The 24,710-nt window shown below is 50.5% G+C and overlaps 1 protein-coding gene across 3 annotated transcripts in view; it reads left to right on the top strand.

Moving 5' to 3' along the window:
* SNED1 (sushi, nidogen and EGF like domains 1) overlaps nucleotides 1-24,710 on the top strand; it is a 97,326-nt gene continuing 72,616 nt past the window's right edge. For all 3 annotated transcript variants that reach the window (XR_010918159.1, XM_067539017.1, XM_067539018.1), the window contains exon 1: nucleotides 1-478. Coding sequence is in view for 2 of the 3 variants with exons in the window: in XM_067539017.1 (XP_067395118.1) it covers nucleotides 275-478 (204 nt within the window). In the remaining variant the exon portion in view is untranslated. The remainder of the gene's footprint in view (nucleotides 479-24,710) is intronic.

The raw sequence follows: 24,710 nt of genomic DNA, 5'->3' as shown, positions 1-24,710 counted from the left end.
ACTCTGCCTGGCTTTTTCACCATTGAGATCTGGCCCTTTTTATTCCTGCTAGGGAGTTTGCAGCTCAGCCTCTTTTTTTTATTGCCTTCCCCTCTCCACCCCATCCCCGCCACACACAAACAAACCAAATCATAGCAGCATTAAAAACCCAGCCAACCCAGAGGAGGACAGATAGAAGGGTTTTGCAAAGTTCTGTTTGATGAAAGCCAAAAAAAAAAAAAAGCCCCCGTGTAACTCTTGAGTTGAAATAAGCAACAGCCAGTGTGTTGTGGAGATGCGGGGCCTGGCTGGCTGGACGGTGATCCTAGCCCTGGGGAACTGGGTTTGGGTCGAGGGTGTTGTGCCTCTGGCTGACTTTTACCCCTTTGGCTTGGAGCAGGGGGACGCTGTCACTTTGAAACAGGATGATGGAGGTTCTGGGCTTCAGCCGATCTCAGTGAAATTCCCTTTCTTTGGAGTGGGACACACAGGACTTTATGTAAGTAGCGGTTTCTTTACTTGCTTTCTGGAGGAGGCTGAGGTCTCTGGGAGGCTTCCTGGCAAAGGGGCTTTGCTGGGGCATCACATTGTGCCTTGCAAGCTACCAGTTCCTGGCACAACTGTGTGGCCAGCTCGCTGCCCATGTTGGGATGCTTATGTCACCATGGTGAGCCCTCTCTGGAGCTCTCTCAGAGGGGAAAGAGAGACTGTGGGCAGAGTTTTAGTTCCCCTGCAGCAGCCCAAGCTGAGTGGAGAGAAAGAACTGGGAGGAAAAATGTGACAGAGTGAGTAACAAGCTGCTTTTGGCGTGGAAACGGCGCCCAAGGCAGGCAAGGGGCTGTGGCTGGCAGAGTGGCACCAGGGAGCCTGCGCTTTCCTCCCAGTCTCTGCTCTGACTTTTTCTTTCCACAAGTCAGAGCCTAGTGCCTGGGAGCGAGATGCAAGGTGGTGCAGAGTCTGGGTCCGGTCCAGCCTGCAGCAGTGCAACACTTCCCCCCGGCTCCACTACGCCTGGCACTGCGGGGAGAGAATTGGGCCACCTCGGCATCTCTGCTCAGCGTGCCCACCTGGGTGCTGGTTTTAGGGACTGGACACCTGTCCACTTGGAATGGGACTGAAACCACCACCTTATTCCAAACAGGCTACTGACAGGAAAGAGGCTTTGTGAGTTACGCCTGGTCTCGACTAGGAAAGGTTTGCCAGCCCATGAGAGCTATAGAGCTACACCAGCAGATCTCTTTGGGTGCACTCTGCTTATACTGGCCAAAACGTTCTTTAGCCAGTATAGCTTATGCTGGTTTGACAAGCGAAACAGGCTGTCCTGGCAGAAGGACTTTTGGCCACTATAACTGCATGTACGGGGTGCTCGTGCCGGGAAAGAAATGTCATTTAAAACTCACACCCTCACCAACGTGGCTGCCCCAGCAAATGTTTCTAAGTTGGATCTCGCCTTAGTGTGTCTCAGGGCATTTGGGGGGAAGCCAGTCTATTATTGTGCATGACTGGTGGTAATTTGAGGGCCAATCAGGGCCAGAGTCTGTATTCAGGCAACATTCCCAGTGGCGTCTGCGTGGGTTTTGTCGGCGTACGAACTGTGGCAGAGGTCATGACGCTCTGTTCTGAAGGATACCTCTCCGGCATGCCTCTGCCGCTGCCTTGCTTCAGCCTCAACCACCACACACACAGCGTCAGACAAGATGATTAACCTTGGCAAGGAGTCAGATGCAGTGGGCCAGATCCTCTGCAGATATAAATGGCTTTGCTCCACTGAAACCATTGGGGTGAAACTGATTTACACTTGCTGAGGATCTGGCCCAGGAAGAGAATCCAGCTCAGGTGGAAGGGGGCAATAAATAAATGCTTGGTAAATCTGAGCTAGCAGATTTTTTAAGAGGAAAAACCCTCTGAGCCAAGATTTCAAGGGGTTGGTTGGTTGGTTCCAAGTTGGAATTTTTCAAAAGTTTGAATTCGTAACAAAAAATGTTCACAAAATATTTTTTCTGAATTATTTCTGGCAAATACAGTTCCGAAAGGTTCCCAGAAAGTGTTGCCTTATTTGTCACTCGGCTCCATGCTGTGAGCAGCTGTGGCACAAGAGGATGGACATGGATGCCTGGGGGAAGCAAGGTCTCACAGCAAAGGCCCCTTCTCTTGCTGGTGGAGGCTGAGTGCAGATTGGGGTGGCAGTCTGCAGTGCAGGCACTGACTAACCCTTGCTCTGTCTCCTTATCTCACCTGTCTCTGTGAGCTCATTTGGACTGAAATATGAATCTTGAGGATGGTCTTTAAAGAACCTGAGGTCAAAACCAATTCCCGCCTGTTCCAATTCCTCTGGTTTGACTTTCTGGCCTTGAGGCAAGTGGGTGCTGTCTGTGTGGATACACCAATGGCTGTTGGTAGATAGCGTTGAGTTCCCTCCGTAGGAACGAGTAGATGATCTTTAATTGTGTGGCACTTGGCTATAACTCTGGCAGGCATCTTACAAATACCAGAGACAGACAAAATGCCAGGCGTGGGCAAGGACTCAGCATTTCCTTGGACAATCTAGGAACAGGCATACCTGCTGACTGTATTTATAGGGCTGGATGTTATCAGTCCGCTGATACAGAACCATTAGAGAGGGTCTTATCTTCGTTTGTCTGCTTCCCATTAAAGTCTCTTGTCTGGATCTCCTGGCCCCAGTCGGACGCTCCCGATCACTACTAGCTGAGTGTGGCTTTGGATTGCCCGCTTGGTTCCCCAGTGACCGACTGGCATGCAGATCACTGACAAGGGTGGTGCTTGGCTTACTTGGGGCAGCTCCCCTCCATCGTTTCCCTTAGGATGGGTGGGCAGAGGGGCCGAGAGGGAGGGCAGCGAACAGAAAGGGCAATTGAGTCACTCGCCCCGTTTCCATCTTCTGGTGCAAGCAGACAGAAGGTGACTTTCCCCCAATTGCCATGTGCCGGAAATTACCCTTAACCTTTGCATGGGAGCAGAACCGGTGGGAAGGGTCACCAGAGAACCCGCAGTCAGGACTACGGACTGGAACATGAGAACGGCCATATTGGGTCAGACCAATGGACCATCTCGCCCATTGTCCTGTCTGCCGACAGTGGCCAATGCCAGGTGCGTCAGAGGAAATGAACAGAACAGGCAATCATCACGTGAGCCATTCTCTCCCAACATCTGGCAGATAGCGGTGTAAGGACACCCAGAGCAAGTGGTTGTCCATGCCCATCTTGGCTAACAGTCATTGCTGGGCCTGTCCTGCATGAACTTATCTCGTTCTCTTTTGAGCCCCGTTATAATCTTGGCCTTCACAACATCCCCTGGCACCAAGCTGCACTGCTTGACTGTGGGCAGCCACACATACTGTGTGGTGTGCTTGGAGAGCGACCCTCGCATCACATCCCAGGCAGATGAGGGCTTTCACAGCTCTGGGGTTGGCATTCACGTTTAGGGAGTGGAAAATCGTATTAAAGAAAACTCTGATTGGCTCGAGTCCCTAACTCCGGGCTGGATCAGCAACCGAGGCCAAGACCCCATGGCAACCCTACTTGTGCAAAGGGGGACTCAGGGTATTCCCCTGCGATCAGAGGACCTCCAGTGGTGTAGGGCGCATTCAGGGGAGATAAAGGGGTGGCTGGAGGATGGTGAAGGGGGCATGGCCAGATCATGGTGCAGCCCAGCGGTCCAGGGCTGGCCAAGCAGCCCTGCTACCATTGTTGTTACTAGCACTAGACCAGGTCCCCATTATGCTAGGTACAAACCCTCAGTGAGACAGTCCCCACACCAGAGAACTTGCTGTCTAAATAGACTAAGGGTGATAGGCTTGGGGAGTAATGCCCTGAAGGCTCGCAAACCTGCTTCCACTTCCTCTGGGCAGGCGCAGGGTAGCATGGCCCAGGCAAGGGGGGGCACTCGGGGGTGGTGGTACTGAGAAGGGATGGAATGGAGAAGAGAGGCTGCGTGTGCCCGGGGGAGAGGGCAGCAGACTAAACAGAACCACACAGGATTGGGGGCTTGGACTTTTCAGTCCAACCACCCACGCAGCAAGCGACCGAGGCTTGGGGAGTAATGGCTCGCAAACCTGCTTCCACTTCCTTAGCACCCTCGGGGGGTCCCTAGGAAACCCTCTTGGACTTTTCAGTCCAGGCGCGAGGTGGAGTGAGGGGACGTGGGGTCTTGCAGGTGAGGGGAGGAGGTGCCATTGGGTGGGGCCGCCTGCTACATTTCGAGACCCCCAGGTGTTCCTGTCCCTGAAGACCGCCCGAACAAGGAGCCTCCATAATGAAACACCAGGGCCCCAGCAGCCATTTCTTCATCATCCTTCTGAGAATGACAGTTCTTCCTGCAGCTTCCCACGTTGAGAGATGTTTTCCTGCCACCCCATGTGAGCTGAGCAGCACCCCTCACAGGCTGTCCAGACCCACCCGGAGCTCTCTTCCCTGCACCCAGGATAGGCACAGCTGCCTCCTGACTTGATTTTTCTCCATTCCCCACTATTTTCTTAATTCAGTTTAGAACTGTTCAACTGTCTCCAAGTGAATCCAGATGCATTTGGAACAATTTAATTTAATTTAAAGCATCAAAGCTGTAACAGGATGTTGAGAATCAGAATGCCTCTGGTATTTAAGGAAAACCCAGTCAGGAGCCAAGGCAGTAGCCATGTGAAAAGCCCTGTTGGGCAGGAGATCTGGGTTCAGGAAAAATCTCACAACTCACTTAGCTACCCCTGATCTTCAGATCTGCTGCACCACTAGCTACATCCAGAGTTGCATTCCCCAGGCTGGTGGAGCTTAGATAACTTGTAGAGGAGATCCTGAGATGCTTGGACAGGCAAACACGAGACACCTCTCACACACCACCTTTCTTCCAGTGAAGTTCAGCTGTATCACTGGGCTCACCTCCACCTGTACCTGGGCCAGGGGAGACCAGGTGAATGGTGGAGTAGGCCTGAGGACTCATAGAATCATAGAATCTTAGAGTTGGAAGGGACCTCAAGAGGTCATCTAGTCCAACCCCCTGCTCAAAGCAGGACTAACCTCAGCTATATCATCTCAGCCAGGGCTTTGTCAAGCCTCAGTTTAAAAACCTCTAAGGATGGAGATTCCACCACCTCCCTAGGTAACCCATTCCAGAGCTTCACCACCCTTCTAGTGAAAAACTTTTTCCTAATGTCCAATCTAGACCTCCCACCCTGCAACTTGAGACCGTTGCTCCTTGATCTATCATCTGCCACCACCGAGAACAGCCTAGCCCCATCCTCCCTGGAACCCCCTTTCAGGTAGTTAAAGGCCGCTATCAATTCCCCCCTCATTCTTCTCTTTTGCAGACTAAACAAGCCCAGTTCCCTCAGCCTCTCCTCATAAGTCCTGTGCTCCAGCCCCCTAATCATTTTTGTTGCCCTCCGCTGGACTCTCTCCAACTTCTCCACATCCTTTTTGTAGTGGGGGGCCCAAAACTGGACACAATATTCTAAATGCGGCCTCACCAATGCCGAATAGAGGGGAATAATCACTTCCCGTGACCTGCTGGCAATGCCCCTCCTAATGCAGCCCAATATGCTATTAGCCTTCTTGACAACCAGGGCACACTGCTGACTCATATCCAGCTTTTTATCCACTGTTACCCCCAGGTCCTTTTCTGCAGAACTGCTGCCCAGCTTGTCGGTCCCCAGTCTATAGCTGTGCATGGGATTCTTCCTTCCTAAGTGGAGGACTCTGCACTTTTCTTTGTTGAACCTCATTAGATTTCTTTCGGCCCAATCCTCCAGTTTGTTTAGGTCACTCTGTATCCTATCCCTACCTTCCAGGGTATCTACCACTCCCCCCAGCTTAGTGTCGTCCGCAAACTTGCTAAGGGTGCAATCTACCCCATCCTCCAGATCATTAATAAAGATGTTGAATAAAACCAGCCCCAGGACCGACCCCTGGGGAACTCCGCTTGTGACTGGTTGCCAGCTAGACATGAAGCCATTGATCACTACTCGTTGAGCCCTATGCTCTAGCCAGTTCTCTATCCATTTTATAGTCCATTCATCCAACCCATACTTCTTTACTTGCTGATAAGAATACTGTGAGAGACAGTATCAAAAGCTTTGCTAAAGTCAAGGTATATCACATCCACCGCCTTCCCTACATCCACAGAGCCAGTCACCTCATCATAGAAAGCAATTAGGTTGGTCAGGCATGACTTTCCCTTGGTGAATCCATGTTGACTGTTCCTGATCACCTTCCTCTCTTCCAAGTGCCTTAAAATGGATTCCTTAAGGACCTGCTCCACAATTTTTCCAGGGATTGAGGTGAGGCTGACCGGTCTGTAGTTCCCTGGATCCTCTTTCCTCCCTTTTTTGAAGATGGGCACTATATTTGCTTTTTTCCAGTCCTCAGGGACCTCCCCCTGTTGCCACGAGCTTTCAAAGACTCATTTCTTGGACTGGTGAAAATCAGAAGCATCATGGGGGTAACCTCAGGAATTACATCCTCTCCACCAGTAGGGTCTTGGCCAGTGGCTAGCAGAACCATCCCTGAGGTGACTGAGAACGTGCGTTGTTGGGCTGATGGTGATACTATGATGCATGGTTGGAAACTCTTGCTGGAATATGTGGCTGTGGGGTGGGGTGGGCAGTAGGGCCTTGGGTGAGATGTAAAATAAACATCCCTGGGTTTAATTGTAAAACAGTGTCTGGGAATGCGCAGAGTGCTATTGACGACTCAGATAACATGCTGGGCAGCATTCCATGTATAGACCAGTCTCCTTAGATAGAAGCAGCTTTCTGTATTTATCTCCCCTCCTTTCTTCATTGCTGACAGAGTCTGCATGAAAACAGGATCTTTGTCCCTTAACTCCCCTCCACTGCTGGCTCCTGCCCCCTCCTGAAGGCCCAGTCACTGGAGTTTGGAGCTTCTGTCTGCTGCCCTTGAGGTGGCTGTGCCATACTCAGAGGGCGAGGGTTTTTTTCACATGGAGAGTGACCACTCGAGCAGATAAACTCTCCAGAGACAAAGCTCTTGCTTTCATTCAAAAGGTCCCTGAGTCATAAGGAGGGAGAAGAAATATAAATATATGACTTAGAAATGAAGAAATCATAGCTTAGAAGATTGAACTGGACCTGATCATAGAATCATAGAAGCTTAGGGTTGGAAGGGACTTCAGGAGGTCTCTACTCCAACCTCTGCTCAAAGCAGGACCAACCCCAACTAAACCATCCTATCATTCTCCTGTCCTTGAGCTGTTGCTTACACCAGTGCAAAGTGATTGCTAGCTGAGCAGTGTGGCAATGAGTTACGCACTCTCTGCACCAATGTAAATGACAACGCGAGGATCAAGGTAATGGAGGATCAGGCCCACATGTTCCTGATCTGCCAATCCCACCGTGTCATCAGAGGTCTGGAGATTCAGCACCAAACCATACGCGTCTCCCACTCATGCTAATGGGGTAACTCTATTAGCTGGTAGCAGTAGTAGGCTCTTGTCCTCCATGTGGAACCAGCCACTGAGTAGACCAACACTCCTAGCTAGTATGTTAGTTCCTCTGGAACTTTTCACTCCCAGCTGGTATATTAGTATTTAACAGTGAAGGCAATTCATCACTGGAACAACGTGCCCAGGAGTGTGGTGGGGTCTCCGTCACTTGTAGTCTATCAATCAGGACGGGATATCTTGCTAATGGAAATGCTGCAGCTCAGCCAGAAGGAACAGGCTCGAGGCACAGTTACTGTGGTTCTAAGGTTCTCTGGCCGGTGTTACACAAGAGGTCGGACAACAGGATTGTAATGGTCCCTCCTGGCCTTAACATATATGAGTCTACCTGAGGCTTACAGGAGTTCAAACCTCTATACAAGCTAAACTGCCTTGCTGCCACCTGCGCCGCCAGGGCTCAGAAGGGAGAGAAGCAGGGCCACTGCCCCTCATGTTACATGATCTGCTGCATCTTCTTCAGTGCGCAGGTCCTCCAGGGTCAAGGGCCAGGCCCAGGATTCAGGTCCTGTGGATGACTTATTCTGGGGGTGGGGCCACTAACAGAGATTTTGTCTGATCAGCAGACTGTGTTAGGAAACCAGAATAGTGGCAGCAATAGAAAGAGCTATTTAAATGCATGTGTCTCTGTGATTGCTTGAAACTGTAGCCCGAGCTCAGTCTCGTGTGAAAGCTCCACGTCTCTGGGTGGTTGTGGGAATATCAGCATTTGAGCAGATGTGGCCAGATTGAAAACTAATTTACACATGTTGAGGTTTGGGGAAAGGGCCTGCTAATCCACAGGGAGGGCCCATAACTGAGCTGGGAATAATAATCTGCATACCTGGGCTTTTAAACCACTGTGCTGCTTCCAAGAAAAATGCAAATGCCGTCCCTTCCTGTGCCTTGGCCACCCCTCAGTCACACCATCTGTAGGCTGGTAACGTCGCCTGCAGCCTTTCTCCAAAGACAATGTCTGATCCGTCAGAAGGTGCACAGATGCCATCAGCACCGCAGATGCCCTTCCATGCACTTGGTCTGCCACCTCCAAGCCACTTCTTTTCCCAAATTGTACAGCAAAATTGTAGGCCTTGATCCGGCCATTGGATCCACTCTCGTGCCTGTGAGGAGATCCACTGGCTCAATGCTTAATGCTTAGGTGCTAAGGCACCCATTCAACAAGGGCCCTGATTCAGGAAAGCACTTGCCATAAGCATGTGCCTAAGTGCAGTCCTGAACAGATCTGCTTTCCTGACCCAGGTCTATTTGGGTACTTAGCACGTACTCAATCCCTTGCTGAGCTGAGGCCTAGGAGAGGGTTGTCAGAAGCTTGCACTTACGACAAAGCAGGTGTCTGGAAATTAGGCGCTGAGACTTTGATGCTCTGCTCGGCCACAAGCGGGTTGTGGCTACGTCACCTAGTGTCTCTGTACCTGTGTGACCCATCAGTAGAACAGGCATCAGCTTCCCGGCTGAACTGGCATGGGAGGGGTTGTGCTATTGTTTCTGAAGTGCTTTGAGATCCTTCCATGGAAGCAGCAATGGAAATGCCTAGTGTTATCTTTGTGACATGTAGGCGTGCTCAGCCCAGTCCCTGCATAGGAGCCACACAGCTCTGTAGAAACCCTACGGTCTCCTGCTGCACACTGCACAGCCAGTTCTGTCTGTATGAGACGTGCACACCGGCACCACCTTACACTGACATTCAAGGGCAATAGGAGACACACAATTACTCAGATAACTCTGGGCAAGATCCAGATACCCCGGCTCATGTGGAATAGCTCCTATGTGACATCCTGGCCGTACTGAAGCCAATAAGAGTTTTGCCATTGATTTCAGTGGGCCCAGGATTTCAACTCATGAAAGCACCTACAGAGTAAGATGCTGCTTAGCATGAGAAAAGATCTCAGAATCTGCCCCTTCAGAGCCAATCAACAGAAGAGTTAACTGCTTGTGAAGTAATGACCTGTATGTTCAGCTGCTTTCACCTAGCCACTTAGGAGAGACTCTGGGCAGGGGGTATTAAAACACACAGACACAAATGTTGACATCCTGATTCAGTTCTCCTCCAGTCCTTAATATACTTAGGCAAACAACTGAGGCCCTGCACTGGTTCCTCTAAGGTCAGCAACAAAGGTCCCTTGATCGTGGTGGGACCAGAACTTGGTCCAGTGCAAGTTCGCCTGAGTAAGGACTAAATACAGGCTGAGTCAGGACATTAGGGCACCGGGGGGGAATGTGGAGAGGAAAGACACGGGGCAGACTTTTGGGTGCACATCATTCAGAATGCGGGTCAGATTTTCAATAGCTCAGCTCCGGTTTGGCTCGATGGGTGCTGATGGATGCTAAGCTCTAGAAAATTGCCCCCAGTTGTGCGTGCCAAGCCCATCTGAGAATTCTGGCCCTCCAGGCCCTGACTGAATGTCTGATGAATCTCGGCTTGGTCCTGCTCCCAGTAAAGCCACTCATCTGTTGACTTTAATAGTGCAGGATCAGGTCCCCCGTCAGTGTCGGTCATGGCTAAATGGCATGGGCAATGGCTGCTGCTTGTTCTGGCCTCTGCAGATTTTCCACTGCCAGAGGTCCTAGGGCTTCTCCTTTTCAGGCAGTTGAGGCTTTGCATGCACTGGGCAATATTAGCTCCTCGTGATGCAAGGAGAACCCTGCCGTTGGGCCACACCCGCTGTGCACGTGGCTAATTGCCGAGGCAGCGACTCCTGTCACACAACAGCTTGCCTCTGAACTACTCAGAATGACTGGATATGATGAGGTGACCCAGATTCCTCTCCCTGCTTCATCTTAGGAGCACGACAAAGTCAACCCCTCTCAGCGTGTCACGGAGCAGCACAATCGGGCCTTCCCCTAGGCTGCTGGAGAATAAACCTGGGGGGGCTCAGGAAGGAGGGGCAGCATAGGGAAAGAGACAGAAACACGCAAAAGGGAACTGGGGTGAAAGGATCTGCAGGGAAGTGGCAGACACTGACCCCAATGTATGGACCTGGGCTCGAGCTATCTGCTCCCCGCTTCCCTCCCTTTGTTGATTTCTGCTCGGGTTGGATGCCTTGCATTATTGGCCCTGCACCCCACAGGGCCAGCTCGAGTCAGCCCTGTAGCCACGTTCAGGCGGGGGATCATTCTTTCTTTTTAACCTCCGGGGTGATTCTAACCGACTGCTTCAAGCCAGTGCCCTGAGCACCTGGGGAAATCAATGTGTTTGTAAAACCAGCGATTGATTGAAACGAGAGGGGCAGAACCTGAGCCAGGACATTGCAAAGCAGCCGTAAAGTGGCAGGGAGTGTCAGAGGAGGCAGACTGTGCGTCCCCCAAGGAACCGTGACTGCAGCTTGCTGACGCAAGGCAGAGAGGAGCCTATAAGCAGACACAGCACCAGGACTCGCCTGCCACTGACCGCTTTAGGGCTTTTTACCTGCACTGATCCTGTACTTTGCCAGCTGGGGAATTAAAAAACCAGGTCCTTTTAGTGCTCCCAGGTGTATGACAGGCAGCGGGAGGGGGCAGGAAGAGATTTGTCACAGACCCCTAGGTTATCTTGAACTCTAAAACCATCAGAGCGTGTGGCTAGCAGCAGAGACACGAGAGAGCCGGCGAATGGCGAGGCTGATGGGAACAGCTAGGCTGGCGGTATCTGGACCAAGGTGCTGGGTGATGAGTTCACAGCTTTCATAAATGCTCCTCTTCTCTCAGTTCTTAAGAGTTCAGTATCCACAAAAGTGCCTGGGAGGTACCAGAACGACATCACTCCCAGCGGCCAGTGATTTGGGAGCATAACTTGTATGTACCCTGTTGAAAATGCACCCTGAATTGTTCCCTGCTTCTCAGTAGTTATCCAGCCATCAGTCTGTGTGTATGAAAATGCATCTCTGTGACAACTCAGGTCCTGCTGCTTACCCAGAACCTACCAGGCCTTCTGTGCCTGCACATTGGTGAGCATCAGAACTGGCTTTAGAGAGACTGAACTTATCGAGCCAAATCTAGATGTGGTTAGGCTGGCACAACTCCACTGACTTCAGTGGAGTGTTACTTGCTTACACCAGGTCTGAATTTGGCCAGTCATGGAGTGTGGGAAGAAACATGCATTTATTATCCATCCTATTTATGTATTATTTATTGTACAGTAATGCCAAGATCAGGGACCATTGGGCTAGGCGCTGTGCATAGTAAGAGACATTCTCTGCCCCAGAGAGCTTACAGTCTAAGTAGCAGAAGGAAGGATTATTCTCCCCATTTTACAGCTAGAGGAACTGAGGGCCAGAAAGATGACGTGACTCAAACAAGCAGCCTGTGGGAGAACTGGAAATTAATCCAAGCTCTCCTGAGTCCCAGCCCCACAACTTAGCCACACACCCACATTTCTTCTCTGCCTTCTGAGATGAGAGCTGCCCTCCTTCCCTCACGACTCCCAGGCACTGCCTTCTTCCCCTGAACAATTCTTCTGTTACTGGGGTGATGAGCTACAGGGGGCGTCACTAAGTGAATACTTCTCCAGAGCCACAGAGTCTCTGTGACCAGAACCTGCGTTCCCCTCTTTCGGCAAGTCAGGGGAAGGTTTCACACGGTTATTTCAGGCTTTGGGGACTGCGAAGGGCAGATCCCCATGCAGAGGGCTTGACCGGGGGGGGGCCCCAAGTAAGACCTGAGTGAGGTCTCAGCCATGCGCTGGTTCTTCGTAGGAGGAAGGCCCAAGCTCCATGATTGCTAGAGATAGTCTCCAGGTGGAAAAGAGAGAGCCAGACTTCAGTCAAAAGAGAAATCAGAAATGGAAAAGGTGCAAAGAAGGGCAACAAAAATGATTAAGAGTCCAGAACAGCTTCCAGATGAGGAGAGATGAAATGGACTGGGACTGTTCAGCTTGGAAAAGACATGACTGAGGGGGGATATGATGGGGTCTATAAAAAAATGAGTGGTGTGGAGAAAGTGAATAAGGATGTGTTATTTACTATTTCTCATAACACAAGAACCAGGGTCACTGGATGAAATTAATAGGCAGCAGGTTTAAAACAAACAAAAGGAAGTATTTCTTCACACAACGCACAGTCAACCTGTGGAACTTCTTGCCAGAGGATGTTGTGAAGGTCAAAAGTATAACTAGGCTCAAAAAAAACCTAGCTAAGTTCCTGGAGGACAGGTGTATCAATGGCGATTAGCCAAGATGGTCAGGGACACAACCCCATGCTCTGGGTGCCCCTGGCCTCTGACTGCCAGATGCTGGGAGTGGCTGACGAGATGGATCACGGGATGATCACCTGTTCTGTTCATTCTGTCTGAAGCCCCTGGCACTGGCCACTGTAGGCAGACAGAACACTGGGCTAGATGGACCCTGGATCTGACCCTGGCTGGCCGTTCTCATCTTGAGTCACCCCAAAGCTGGGGTCAAGCGTTTGGGTTCTGCCCATTGTAATGAAAGAGGCCACCTGCCAAATTCAGCTCTCGGTCCAGGGCTGGTTTCCAAGTCTAGCAGGTTCAGCTCTGGTGTGTGACAGACATGGGGGCTTATTCTGATAGTGTAATGTGGCTCCTACTCCTCCACTGGTGTAAATAGCACCAATTCATGGATTTCAATGGCGCTACACTAACCTGCACCAGCTGGGTCTGGCCCATTGATTCAAATGGAGCTAGGGCTAATTTACACCAGCTGGGGATCTGGCCTATTGAGGCCACTAGAGCTAGGGCTGATTTACACCGTTTGGGGATCTGGCCCATTGATGCCACTGGAGATATGGCTAATTTACACCAGCTTGGGATCTGGCCCATTGACTCCAATAGAGCTGGAGCTGATTTACACCAGCTGTGGATCTGTCCCATTGATGCCAATAGAACAGGGGCTGATTTACACCAGCTGGGGATCTGACCCATTAACTCCAGTGGAGCAGTGACTGATTTACACCAGGTGGGGACCTGGCCCCAGCATCCAGTAGTGTTTCTCTACAAGCGCGAGGGCTCCAGGCGGGGTAAGTGGGTGACATTCTCTGGCCTGGGATATACAGGGAGTGAAACCAGATGATCTAATTGGCCTTAACATCTTCTAGGAATAATAAGCTGCCCTCGCAGCTCCCTGCCTTTGATGGGTTAAACTTGGTGCAGGTGCCCTTGCTCCTGTCTGCCTGAGCTGAGGGCTTCATCCCCTGCTTCCAGGGGCGTGAGGTGATCAGCCGTCCAGCAGGGGTTACCACAGGGCTGGGCTTTATCTCCTGGGAAGAAAGGGCAAAGACTGGGATTTGTCTTTTGTTAAAACTGGTTTCTAAGTCTCTTCTGAACAATGCTGCTGAAGGGGACCAAATGCACCACACTCAGAGATGCATGCACATGTGATAATCTAGTGAGAGCCAGAGGGCTCTGCTCTCCACCTCCACACTGCACATGCAGAGACAGCTTGACTCCTTGCTTCAGTGCAGGAGCCTGGCTCACCTTGTCATCCTGCTGCTGTGCCACCAGCCTCACACATGAAAGTCAGCCTTCCCGTCAGCATGCCAGTGAGAGACTGCAGCAGTGAGGTGGGTTTGCCAGTCTGGTCATTGCTAGCCGAAGTCAGTACAACAGAGAATGACCCCAGATTCCAGCTGCTGACTCAGGCTGAGCCCTGAATGGGGCTGGTCCGGGTGTTGGTTTGCACTGGCGTTTACTTCAATCATTGGGTCACTCCATTGTAATCAGTGGGCCAGATCCCCAGCTGGTGTAAATCGGTGTCACTCCGTTGTAATCAGAGGGCCAGATCCCCAGCTGGTGTAAATCGGTGTCACTCCATTGAAGTCAGTGGGCCAGATCCCCAGTTGGTGCAAATCAGTGTCACTCTATTGAAGTCAAGGCTGATTTACACCAGCTGGGGATCTGGCTTTACGGTTCCCACCCTTTGAGGGATGCCAGTCACAGCCGAGCCATGCCCAGCCTATGTTCGCACACACTTTGGGTTTGCCTGTGTAGACCAGACCAAATGCTGATACTACCGTGCTTTAAGGGAACCCAGCTGCAGCCTCCCAACACAGCCATGGTGCTCTCAGGACATCACTTACTGAAGCTTGAATGTTCCCCCTACTACTGCTTCCTAAAGGCAAAGGCCATTAAAGACCTTTGTCCCTCTCTCCACCTGTCTTTCTGGCTCTTCTTCTCTCTTCCTGTTCATGTCATCTTACTCTGGGCCAAAGCCTGTGTCTAAGTGGCTGCAGCTCCGTTGGCTCTGGGGACATGGACTGATGGTGTCTCTCTCTCTTCTCCCCCTTTCCTGTGTCTCTACACACCCATCTCATTCCCCGCTCCCCAGCACCCTGCAGGTGCCCTCTCCCAGACACTGTCTTCGCCCTTCTCCCTGCGACCTCTGGGCTGTGCTGCTGTCCAGGCACGCCTCTCACTCCTCCTAGGCAGGGTGGGGAAAGAACCTTAGAGTAAAGACAGAAAACTTCAGCTAGCTACAATGGGATCCTTAAAGGGACACTGTCCATTTGAAAATCCCAGTCAGTTTGAAAGTGTTCTCCTGCCTAGCACGTATACAAATAATACCCAACAAATACAAGTAACACCTAAAGCCCATGCTTAACCCATGAGTTTGCTCTGCATTTGTGCAGCCAGTAGTGGTGTGAAAGTTACACATGTATGTACATTTTGGCAGGATCAGGGCCTAAGATGCTAAAAAAAGTTAGTAAAAAAAAGACATTTTCCCTGGTGTTTCCAGTTTGTTCACTTGGTGCATTCGATGGCACTATGGCCCAGATCCGCAAAGCTGTGCAGGCTCCTAGCTCCCATTGACATCCCTGGAAGTTAGGAGCCTGAAAACTTTTGCAGATCTAGACCTTTGTGTCCAGTCAGTTTCATGGTTTCTCTGTTAACTGGTTAGCAAAAGACCCGTTTAAACATCAACAGGGGAGCCTGAAACTCCTCATACAAAGTTAAAAGGGAATTTTAAAAATCCAATGTAAAGGGCACTCTTCCAGAACAGCCTGGAGATTAGTCAATGTCTTTACACACATGAAAGTTGGTCCCTTTAACTCTCTGGGTAAGGTTGTGGATTTTATTATTGCTCAGGGATTTCCATGGATTCCTTTTAGATTTCTCTGTCCCCCTTTTTTTTAGAGGAGACACGCAGCGGCCCCCTGGAGCAGGAGTATACGGAGAGGGGTAGCCAGGAGAAAGGTGCTTTCAGTGCTGGGGCAGCGGTATTGACTTTAAGCTCTAGTGGCTGTGCATCGCCGTATTGTCATGTTTGTTCACGGGGCTCTGAGAAAAGCTTCACATTCCTGCCCTCTTTCATTCCAGCAGTGGGGGAGGCTGAGTCCCTGTTGGCATCGCCCTGCCTGAAGGGCAGCTGGATTAATCAGCTGCATCAGGGATTCTAAAGAGGCCTGTTAGGAATAAGAGGGTCAGGACATGGGAAGGAGGTGCTAAGTGGTAGGGTCTCTGAGCGGTCATGGATCCAGCCCTGCTGACTCTGTCCCCTGGCTCACGTGGGCAGCCTGGGAGAGCTGCACTACGTCTTAGCAGATTGCTACAGGATGGCATTAGCGCCTTGGGAGCCTGTCGATTTAACAAGAAACAAAAGCTGGGCATGCACAATGTAGGCTGTGCGCTCCGAGAGATTAGGAGCCCAGCCCAGAATTAGATCAGGCACAAAAATTCCTCACTAACTAGAGGAGAACTGCGAGGTGCATAGCAATGCGCTGGCAGCACTCAGTGTGACAGAAAGGGGCGGGGCGGGGAGCAGGGGATTTCTGTGCAGTGGGACAAAAGTGCAGCCAGTGTCTGCACAGACCGGAATAGCAGCGCTTAGCATTTATATAGCACTTTACCACCATTCACCCCTCACCACAGACCTGCAGTCAGGCCCATTTGATAGATGAGGAAATTGAGGCAGGGCAATGACTTGACTTACCCAAGACTAGGCAGTAAATTAAGTGGCAGAGCCCAGATTAGAATTCATATTCATCTGTCCCCCAGTATGGGACTTACGCCTCCAGACCACATTTGTCTCTAGAAGTAAGCTTGGGAGCCCACTGCATAACTCTCTTAGGGCCCTCACAGTGCATGTCAAATATCATCCTGTTAGCAGTCCAGCTAAGAAACTATTGGGCTCATGACAGCACATGGAGCCAGGTGGCTGATGACACCCAGCACTGGTTTTTGGCCTGATTTGCATCATGTTAAAAATGCAAACTCCTCCTTCCGATTAAACTTGTAACCAGAAAGAAAAATAGGAGTAGGCTATTTTTATCTGCCCTGAGAGTGGGTAATGACCTTACAGTGTTAACCAGTTTTTCTCCATATTCCCTTTTAAGTCTTTACAGGTATGCTAGGTTGGCAAAACTAGGGCCCCATCTCACAGTTCTTATTCAGGCAAGAAGCCATAGCTATTGGCTCCAGCCCAGCCATGTCAGCGGGGCCCACTCTTGCAGGCATGGATTTGCTAGCTAAGGCCCCTAGTTCTCTGAAATGCTTGTTCAGTTCAAAGAGTTAAAAGAAACCCCAGCCTTCGCCTGCTGCCCTGCAAGCAGTTTAAAACACACCCTCTCACTCCCAGCTTCCGATACACACTGTGCGAGGACAACAACTGAGATTGTTGAGACAGTCACAGGCAGATCTAGCAGCCTTCTTGTGTTTCCTTGGATTGGGAGAGGTCATTTGACTGTGGCTCTTTCTAAGAATAAGGCTAAGTTGCGTGCTCTCTGAATAAGTATTTGTTATGGACCAGGCACAGCTCCAGTGCGTTAGTCATAGCTATGTGTCCTACACGCCACGGTACAGGTCAGATCTTCAGCCTCAGATTGTGCCACTCCACTTTTCTGCACATGCCACGGCACCCTGAAGTGTGGATATGTGTCTGGTTTGTGTGCACAGCCTTCCCTGGAGTCGTCCATGTCAACCAGATGCTGCTTGCCCTCCCACCATACTTACATATGCAAGTAGCTGGTTGGGTGACCAAGATGGGGGTGATGTGCATACTTTTGAGTGTGCCGCTAGTTGCTCATGCAATTATAGGTGTAGTCCACACTGAGAGGGTGAGTCTATATTCCCATCTAATGGCTAGTGTACGTAGATTTCATCGCTACTAGCTACCACAGCAAATTCAGTAGAAGAAGCAGCAAGCAGATGCTCACGCTGTAGGTTCCAGGTACAAGTCCCACTTCAGGCCCGAGTGGTGTCAATTATATAGGCACGAAAAAAGTCCAGCCAGAACTGCGTAATTTTGTATACTGTTTAGCTTCCCCTTTTCTAGGTTGCTGCCTCCACTTTGTCCCAGTCATGGGCTTTGTGGTTATTGTTTTAACTTTTTCAAAGGTTAAAACAAAAGAAATGGGCAGTGCCAGTGAGTACTGAATGTGGATGATCTGTATGTGTGTGAGTGCTTACCCCTGGGAAGCCTAAGTACTCATCTTGAGACCTCTGTGTTGTAGATGGAAGCTGAGTTGAAATCAGTGGGAGTTAAGCACCTAAATACCTGTGAGGATCTTGGCCTTGACTCCTAGTCCTCTCCTCCTGTCTCCTTTCCCTGTGAATTTGGGCCATTAGCCAAGCTCTCCTATGTTATTCGAAATCACTGGCGGTTAGAAGGTTGGGATGATCCAGGGAACCAGTTGCTATAAAAATGTTATGTGCCAGAACCATGTTTTTCTAATTATCCATAACACATACCTCCAGGTCTGATCTGTATCTTCCTGTGTAGGCCCTCATTTTCTGTGGTGTTGGACCTGCTGATGAGCTGGCCCTGGCAGTGTTTGGGGCTTCCCTAGAGCCGTGTAGTAGCTTTCATGCTCTGAAGAGTTACTTGCTGGAAATGTTATGTGGCTAAGCCTGCTGCAGTAAGGATAATCAAATCAACCGCTGCAGGGCATTAGCTGATTGCTGCAGCAATCAGGAAGGAATTTTTGCCCATGCACAGCGCACAGCATTGTACAGTCAGCCAGGTGCATTTAGAGAGGTGCTGACCTAGGGAGAGGGAGCTGCGTGGAAGGAGCAGGTCAGGACTCCTAGGCCCAGTGAGCCTTGACCTGACCTGCTTCCATCCTGATGAAAAGCCACTTTCCTTTGCCTGTCCTGTCTCAGTAACTTGCTTTCCTTAGCTGTCGGTCCTGAGTGCGCCCTTGGCCTGGGAACCAGCATGGAGAGGAGATTAGGAGCTGATACCTGCTGGCAGAGAGGAGCTGGCATGGAACCCGACCACTGGCTCCTCCACAACACTGCAATACATCTGTCTAGATGTCTCGAGAGATCCGCAACCTTCACATCCAGTAGGCAAGTCACCATGTGGGTCTCCAGGTCATCGCAAATCCAGCTATCTATGTTTCTAACGATCGAGTCCCCATTGCTATTACCTGTCTTTTCCTAATATCTGGAGTTCCCTCCCCCAGAGAGGAATCCTCAGTGCAAGAGGATAGCCTGATATCATCTGGAAGGAGGGTCCCAACTATGGGATTGTTTCCCTCCGCTCCAATTTGATGTTCTTTCCTGAGACTTTCAATCTCCTCAGCAGCACAGAGGCTGGCAGACCAGGGGTGGGATCGTTCTACTGTGTCCCGGAAAGTCTCATCTATGTACCTCTCTGGCTCCCTTAGCTCCTCCAGTTCAACCACTCCGGTCTCCAAAGCTCGTACGCGGTCTCTGAGGGCCAGGAACACCTTCCACCGAATGCACACGTGCCACCCGCCCACAGGGCAGGTAATCATACATGCTGCATTCAGTGCAATAAACTGATAGCCCCCATTCTGCTGCTGCACTTCTGCCTGCATTCGCTTCTTACCCCTGCAGCTCTTTTCTTTCTTGTTGTTCGTTTTTTATCGGGGAGGGTTTATTGTCTTTCATTAACATTCTGTAAACTAAGTGTATCATCCCCCCAGCTCTAAACTGCCCTGGTCACTAGCTCCTCTGGTCACTTAGGAGTGGGTTTTTTAAATCCTGGTTCTCCCTGAGTAGCCTTGCCCCGGGTTAAGGGTTGATGGGTGCCCAAGGGCATCCTTGATGGGGATCAAAGCCTCGTTAAGAAGCTCAGACAGGCCGCTAGGATCAGCACACGATCCCCCAAGCAAACAGCCCACACGATATACTTCAGTCAAGCAGTAAACACACCACAAACACACACATTACAGACACCAAACTCATGTCGGTGCTTCTCCCTTTGATGTCAATGGGGCTACGTGGATTTAGAGCAGCTGCAGCTCCGGCGCAGTCTCCATCTCCAGCAGTGCAGCTGGTGGTCATGAGCCTGCCAAAAAGGACTTTGTTTTGTGCCGCTGGTTGCGTGGGGTCCCCAGGCAGGGGGCTGTCATGCTGTTTCCATCCAGCCTTAGCACAGGAGTGTGACAATGCAAATGCGCTGTTTCCACATGAAGCATGGACAGTGAGTGTGCTTGGTCCATTCACCCAGCATTGCCGCAGGGAGGGATCCAGGGGCCAGCTGCTCTATTAGAGAACTGGAAGCTGTGCGAGTTGAGTCCTTCGAGGCCTTCCTGGCTGTCTTGTGCAATCCCCAATCCCTGTGCACAGTGGGTGTAAAATGCTCCTGCCAGGTGGCACGAGTGGAGTTCGCATTGAGCGAGCACTGGTGTGAATCGCAACACAAGGGTGCTGGGTAGCAGTAAATCAGAGCCAGGGCGTCTCCACCATTGGCACCCCATAGATCAATGGGGAACAAGGTGAGTGTCTGAGCGCAGACTTGTCCTTTCCCCTTTTGTCGGATGCACGGGCTACTGCTCTAGTCTGATTTACAGTGTTGTCAGCTTGCCTGGGAGTTAGTATATTTCTCACAGCCCCAGCTCCTGGAGTCATGTGATCCTGTGAGAATCCCAGCATACTCTTCTTTTTTAAGTACACATCTCACCCTCCATGCTGGCAGAGAAAAATGTGAAAATGAGAACACCAAAAGGCAAATTTTATTGATTTTCTTTCTTTTAAATCTCAGGATTTTTAAGCCAATTTCATGACTTCTTTGGACCCTGACACAGAATTTTTGAGTGCTTGGAACTGGCCTTATTCCCATTTGTAAGAGGATCTTTGTTGTGATCTGTTTATAGGAGGAAAGGGCCGGGGCAAGCTCTGGTCTCTGATGCCAGGAGCCTAGAATCAATCACCTTTTACATTTGTGGATTCCATTTAATAAAAAAATGAGTGAAAATGGAGAAGTGACTAACCAAGCATGTGTCTTAGTGTTCTTAGGAACTAACAGAGGCAGTGCAGCGTAAATTCAGATATCAATTCAGTTGTGGTGTTGAAGAGCATTGCATTATAAAGTGGTGACTAGTTCTGAGATTCATGTTAAATACCCCCCTACCTACCAGGGTGAAATCTCCACTTTTAGTTGAAGTGAGGGTCCAGGTTTCTTGGTTTGCTATCTTTGAATATATAAATGAACTACATGGTAAAGAGAATAGCTGGTCTCAACACCTGGAGGAGTGCAGTGGACATTTACCAGATGTCCCTGTATGTTGTGTGTTTCATTCATGGAAGAGGTGCCCAGAGGATAGTGTGGGTGCTAGATTCTCCTTATAAATTTGAACAAATATATAAATGAATGATTAACTCTCTGTATTATGGTGACACCAGAGACTGGGACTGAGATGAGAGCTCCAGGTGCTTGGAGCTGTACCTAAGTAATAGACATGCCCTGCCCCAGAGAGCTTCTAAAAAGATATCTAGAAATCTAAATAGACTAAAGATGGGAGGGGAAACTGAGGCACAGAGGCGGAAGTGACTTGCCCACGGTCCCACGGTAGAGCTGGAAATAGAACCAAAGTCTCCTGACTCCCAGCCCAGTGTCCTATCCACACTGCCTCTCTGAAATGAAAAACTGTTTGATCTGTATTGCAGATGGTTGCTTGTATCTGCCATTACTAATGGACGTCATGGGACATACTGTTAGTGGCATTCTCTGGGGGATAAAATAGTGAAGTTACTAAGAATAACGGAAAGGTACAGGATGTCCAGAACATGAGACGCACATCAGACCCTTATGGCTACTGGTTTCAGCAAAGCAACGTCAAGACTAAATTCTATAGAAAATAAGTTGGAGTGGGGTGAAAGGAAGTAATAGTGAAGAATTCTAAATTGCATCTTACATTTAATGGTGCACTGAGAAACTCTGGACTTACATTTATTTCAAGTGGACACTTGTCCCCACTGATCTACAGTTGATATTATTTCTAGAATTGTTATTCTGGAGATAAGGGATTAGACCATGGCTATACGAATAGGGGCTTCTGGGAATAACATGTCCAATACTAATGTATATTCTGGTGGCACGTGATCCTATCTGAATGTCAAGTGTGGTAAGCAGAGGTGTGGTCCTTGATTTCCATTAATACATGAATCAAGAGCTAAATCCTCCACTAAAAACCCATGCTTCAGTGGTGTTTGACTTGGCAGCAAGCAAACCAGGACAGCTGAAAGGAGCTAGAGTGCATTAAAAAGGAAGGAGTGTGCTGAATGGGCCCTCTGACTGAGTGTAACTTGAAAAGAAAGCATTGCCTTTCATTAGCATCAGAAGCTCTGCCTGCCAGCTCTGGGTGTGTCACGAGCCATCTGCTGGGCCTGTGTAATTGCATTCTGCTACTGGTCTAGTAGTCCAGGAGCACTTGGTGACCCATGTTCCTTGAAACCTGGATGTGCCAGGAAGTATTTGGTCAGCTTTCGATGCAGAATCCGGCCTCGCTTGCGTACTAGAGATTTGTTTGATATATTTGTGTGGTGTGTGGGTGAGACTCTCTGAAAGACAGCTCTGAGAGCATAAAGCAACAGCCGAACCTGCTGTTGCTCCCAGCAGCACGGAGCAGCTATGCTTGTGTAGACAATCTGCCAACAGCTTTTCACCTGCTGCGTGCCAAATTGGGACGCCTGCTGCCCAAGTGACAGAGGTGCCAAGGACCTGACGTTCCTATTGACTTAAGTTGGAGCTGTGGATCCTCCCTTCTTAAAATTAGACACAAGGGCCCAATGAAGTCAATGAGGTTTTTGCCATTGCCTTCGAATGGGGCAGGGATTTCATCCAGGATGTCTCAAGTTGGACACCCCAAATTAGGCCTGGATACTGGCATCCTGCCATCTGATAGGTCTGCGCAGAGTTCTAAGAACTGCAGGATCTGCCCACAGGGTTCAGACTGCCAGCTCGGAGCCTTAGCTCTCCAAACCCAACCTATCCCTATTTGTGAGGAGGGGGATCTTGCAGAAGCTGACTGTGCAGCTGACTTTTTGCTTGCTCCCTGCATTGACTATGGCATTAAGGGTGAGATTTCAATAGGCATTTGGAGACTCAGTTCCCATTAATCAGTGGCACCAACTAGGGGGAAGGTTCTTCACTTGCTCAGAGTTCCACAGGCCACAGAGCTGGGAGGATCCATGGCCCAACCACTTTTAAGCAGTGGTCCCATACTAAGTCCAGAGCATTGCTCTGACTGTATGGTGGCAATGCCACTCAGATCTGACCTGGCCATCCAGGATAAGAGAAATTCCCTGGCTGAGGGAGACCCGAGGTCCCTGTGAAGTGGGGGAGCCAGAAGGGGGTCCCTGCCAGCAGTGGGGGGATGTGGCAGGGACCAGATTCTTCCCCCCCTCTTCTCCCCCATCTCCCACCCCAAGAAATATCTGAAATGGTGCTTTTGTGGCATTAGTGGACACTTCTGGGTAATGTGGATTTGCATTCATACATCTCAGTAGGCCGTGTCTGTATTTCCGAGGGAATGGCCTGATGCAGGACTCCCTGCTGACTGAAGGCTACTGGAGGGCTATATTCTGTCACCCTTACACCTTCCCCTGTTGTAGCCAGTGCAAAGCATGCTGCAGGGTGGCAATATGATGCCTGTTATACCTAGCTCTGACAGCCGTAGTTCTCAAAGCGCTTCATAAAGGAGATCAGTATCACTTTCCACATCTTACAGAAGGGGAAACTGAGACTCCCCAAGGACTGCTCTGCTGGCTGGGGATCCTCCCCACCACAACTGCTAGGGCAGAGGGGCTGGGCAGGGGTGGTATAGAGGTATGTCAGGCTCAGCCCTACACTAGCAGGGATTCTCCTATACTCAGCTGCCAATTTAGGGATAGCTCTCCCGCCTGGAGCTGGTTCTGAGGCGTTAAGGACATGCAGACATTGTGCTTTCTCAGAACCCACTGGAGAGTGGGACAGAGCCAGCTGCTCAGCATTTCTCAGTAACCCCTTCGTGTGGCACGTAGGCCCTGCCCCACTCCTAGGTGACCAGATGTCCTGATTTTATAGGGACAGTCCTGATATTTGGGGCTTTTTCTTATATAGGCGCCTATTACCCCCCACCCCGTGCTGATTTTTCACACTTGCTGTCTGGTCACCCTGCCCGGCGCCGGTCCCATTACCTCACTGCTCTCACGGGGTCCTGTCCCGCCTGCCGACTGAGGCTGGCTTGGGCCTGGCAGATACAGTCTGTTTGGGGCCATGAGGAGCCAAGCATTTCTCCAGGGTTGTGTTGGCGGGGTGAGTTTGCAGGATGCAGCATGCTCCCCCCATGCCCTCCACAAGGCATTGGGAGGCAGGAGCCGAGCTGTGTCACTGGCCACATACAGTAGCCCCCTCCCTTCCCAGCCGGCTCCAGAGTTGGAGCCCCTTTGCTCAGGGGAGCCAGCATTTCCCAGCCTATTTGGGACCTTACATGAGAGTCCAGGGAAGAATTCCCCTACTCTCCTTTAGCCACCCTTGGAATGGGGTGCCTCCCTCTGAATTCTGTCTGCCCTTTGGGTAGCTCCTGGGACCAGACACCCAGACACAATAGTGATGGACACCTGGCTGTGAGGCCAAGTCTAGCACAGCATGTAGGCCTGCTTGATTCTTCCAACATCTGCCCTCACAGCAGGCAGCTGAAACGTCTTGGGGCTGATCTGGCGCTAAAGGAGAAGGGGCTACATAGTGACTGAGGGCAGCGTAGTCCTCTCTGCCCCTCCAGTTCTCCTGCATCAGGCAGGGAAAGCCATTGGCACTGAATCCCTTTTGTAGATCGTGCTCCTCCACAGCAGGGTCTTTCTGCAAGAGATGGACTATGTCTCCTAGAAGATTGACTTTCCATGTGATATAATCATCTCCCCCTCCAGCTGTGCGCCCTTCGCAGGGGTGGCTCCCCCCTTTCCCCACTGCACTCTGTCCACCCGACGCAGGCCAGGCACAACGTTCTCAGTGACTCCACGGTGTTCAGGGCCTTGGCGTGTAAACAACGCAGGGACCACGACCCAATCCAATTTCTATTCCCTGTAGTAGAGCTGGATCTGGCCCCATGGAGCACTGTAGGCTTGTACAGCACCATGCACAGCCCCGGGGCTATACTGCTTCCCGTTGTGTT

The sequence above is a fragment of the Emydura macquarii genome, unplaced genomic scaffold (assembly GCF_026122565.2).
Source record: "Emydura macquarii macquarii isolate MOO-44397 ecotype Brisbane River unplaced genomic scaffold, CSIRO-AGI_Emac_v2 contig_499, whole genome shotgun sequence".
NCBI classification, from domain to species: domain Eukaryota; kingdom Metazoa; phylum Chordata; order Testudines; family Chelidae; genus Emydura; species Emydura macquarii.
This window is presented reverse-complemented; position numbering and strand designations above follow the sequence as displayed.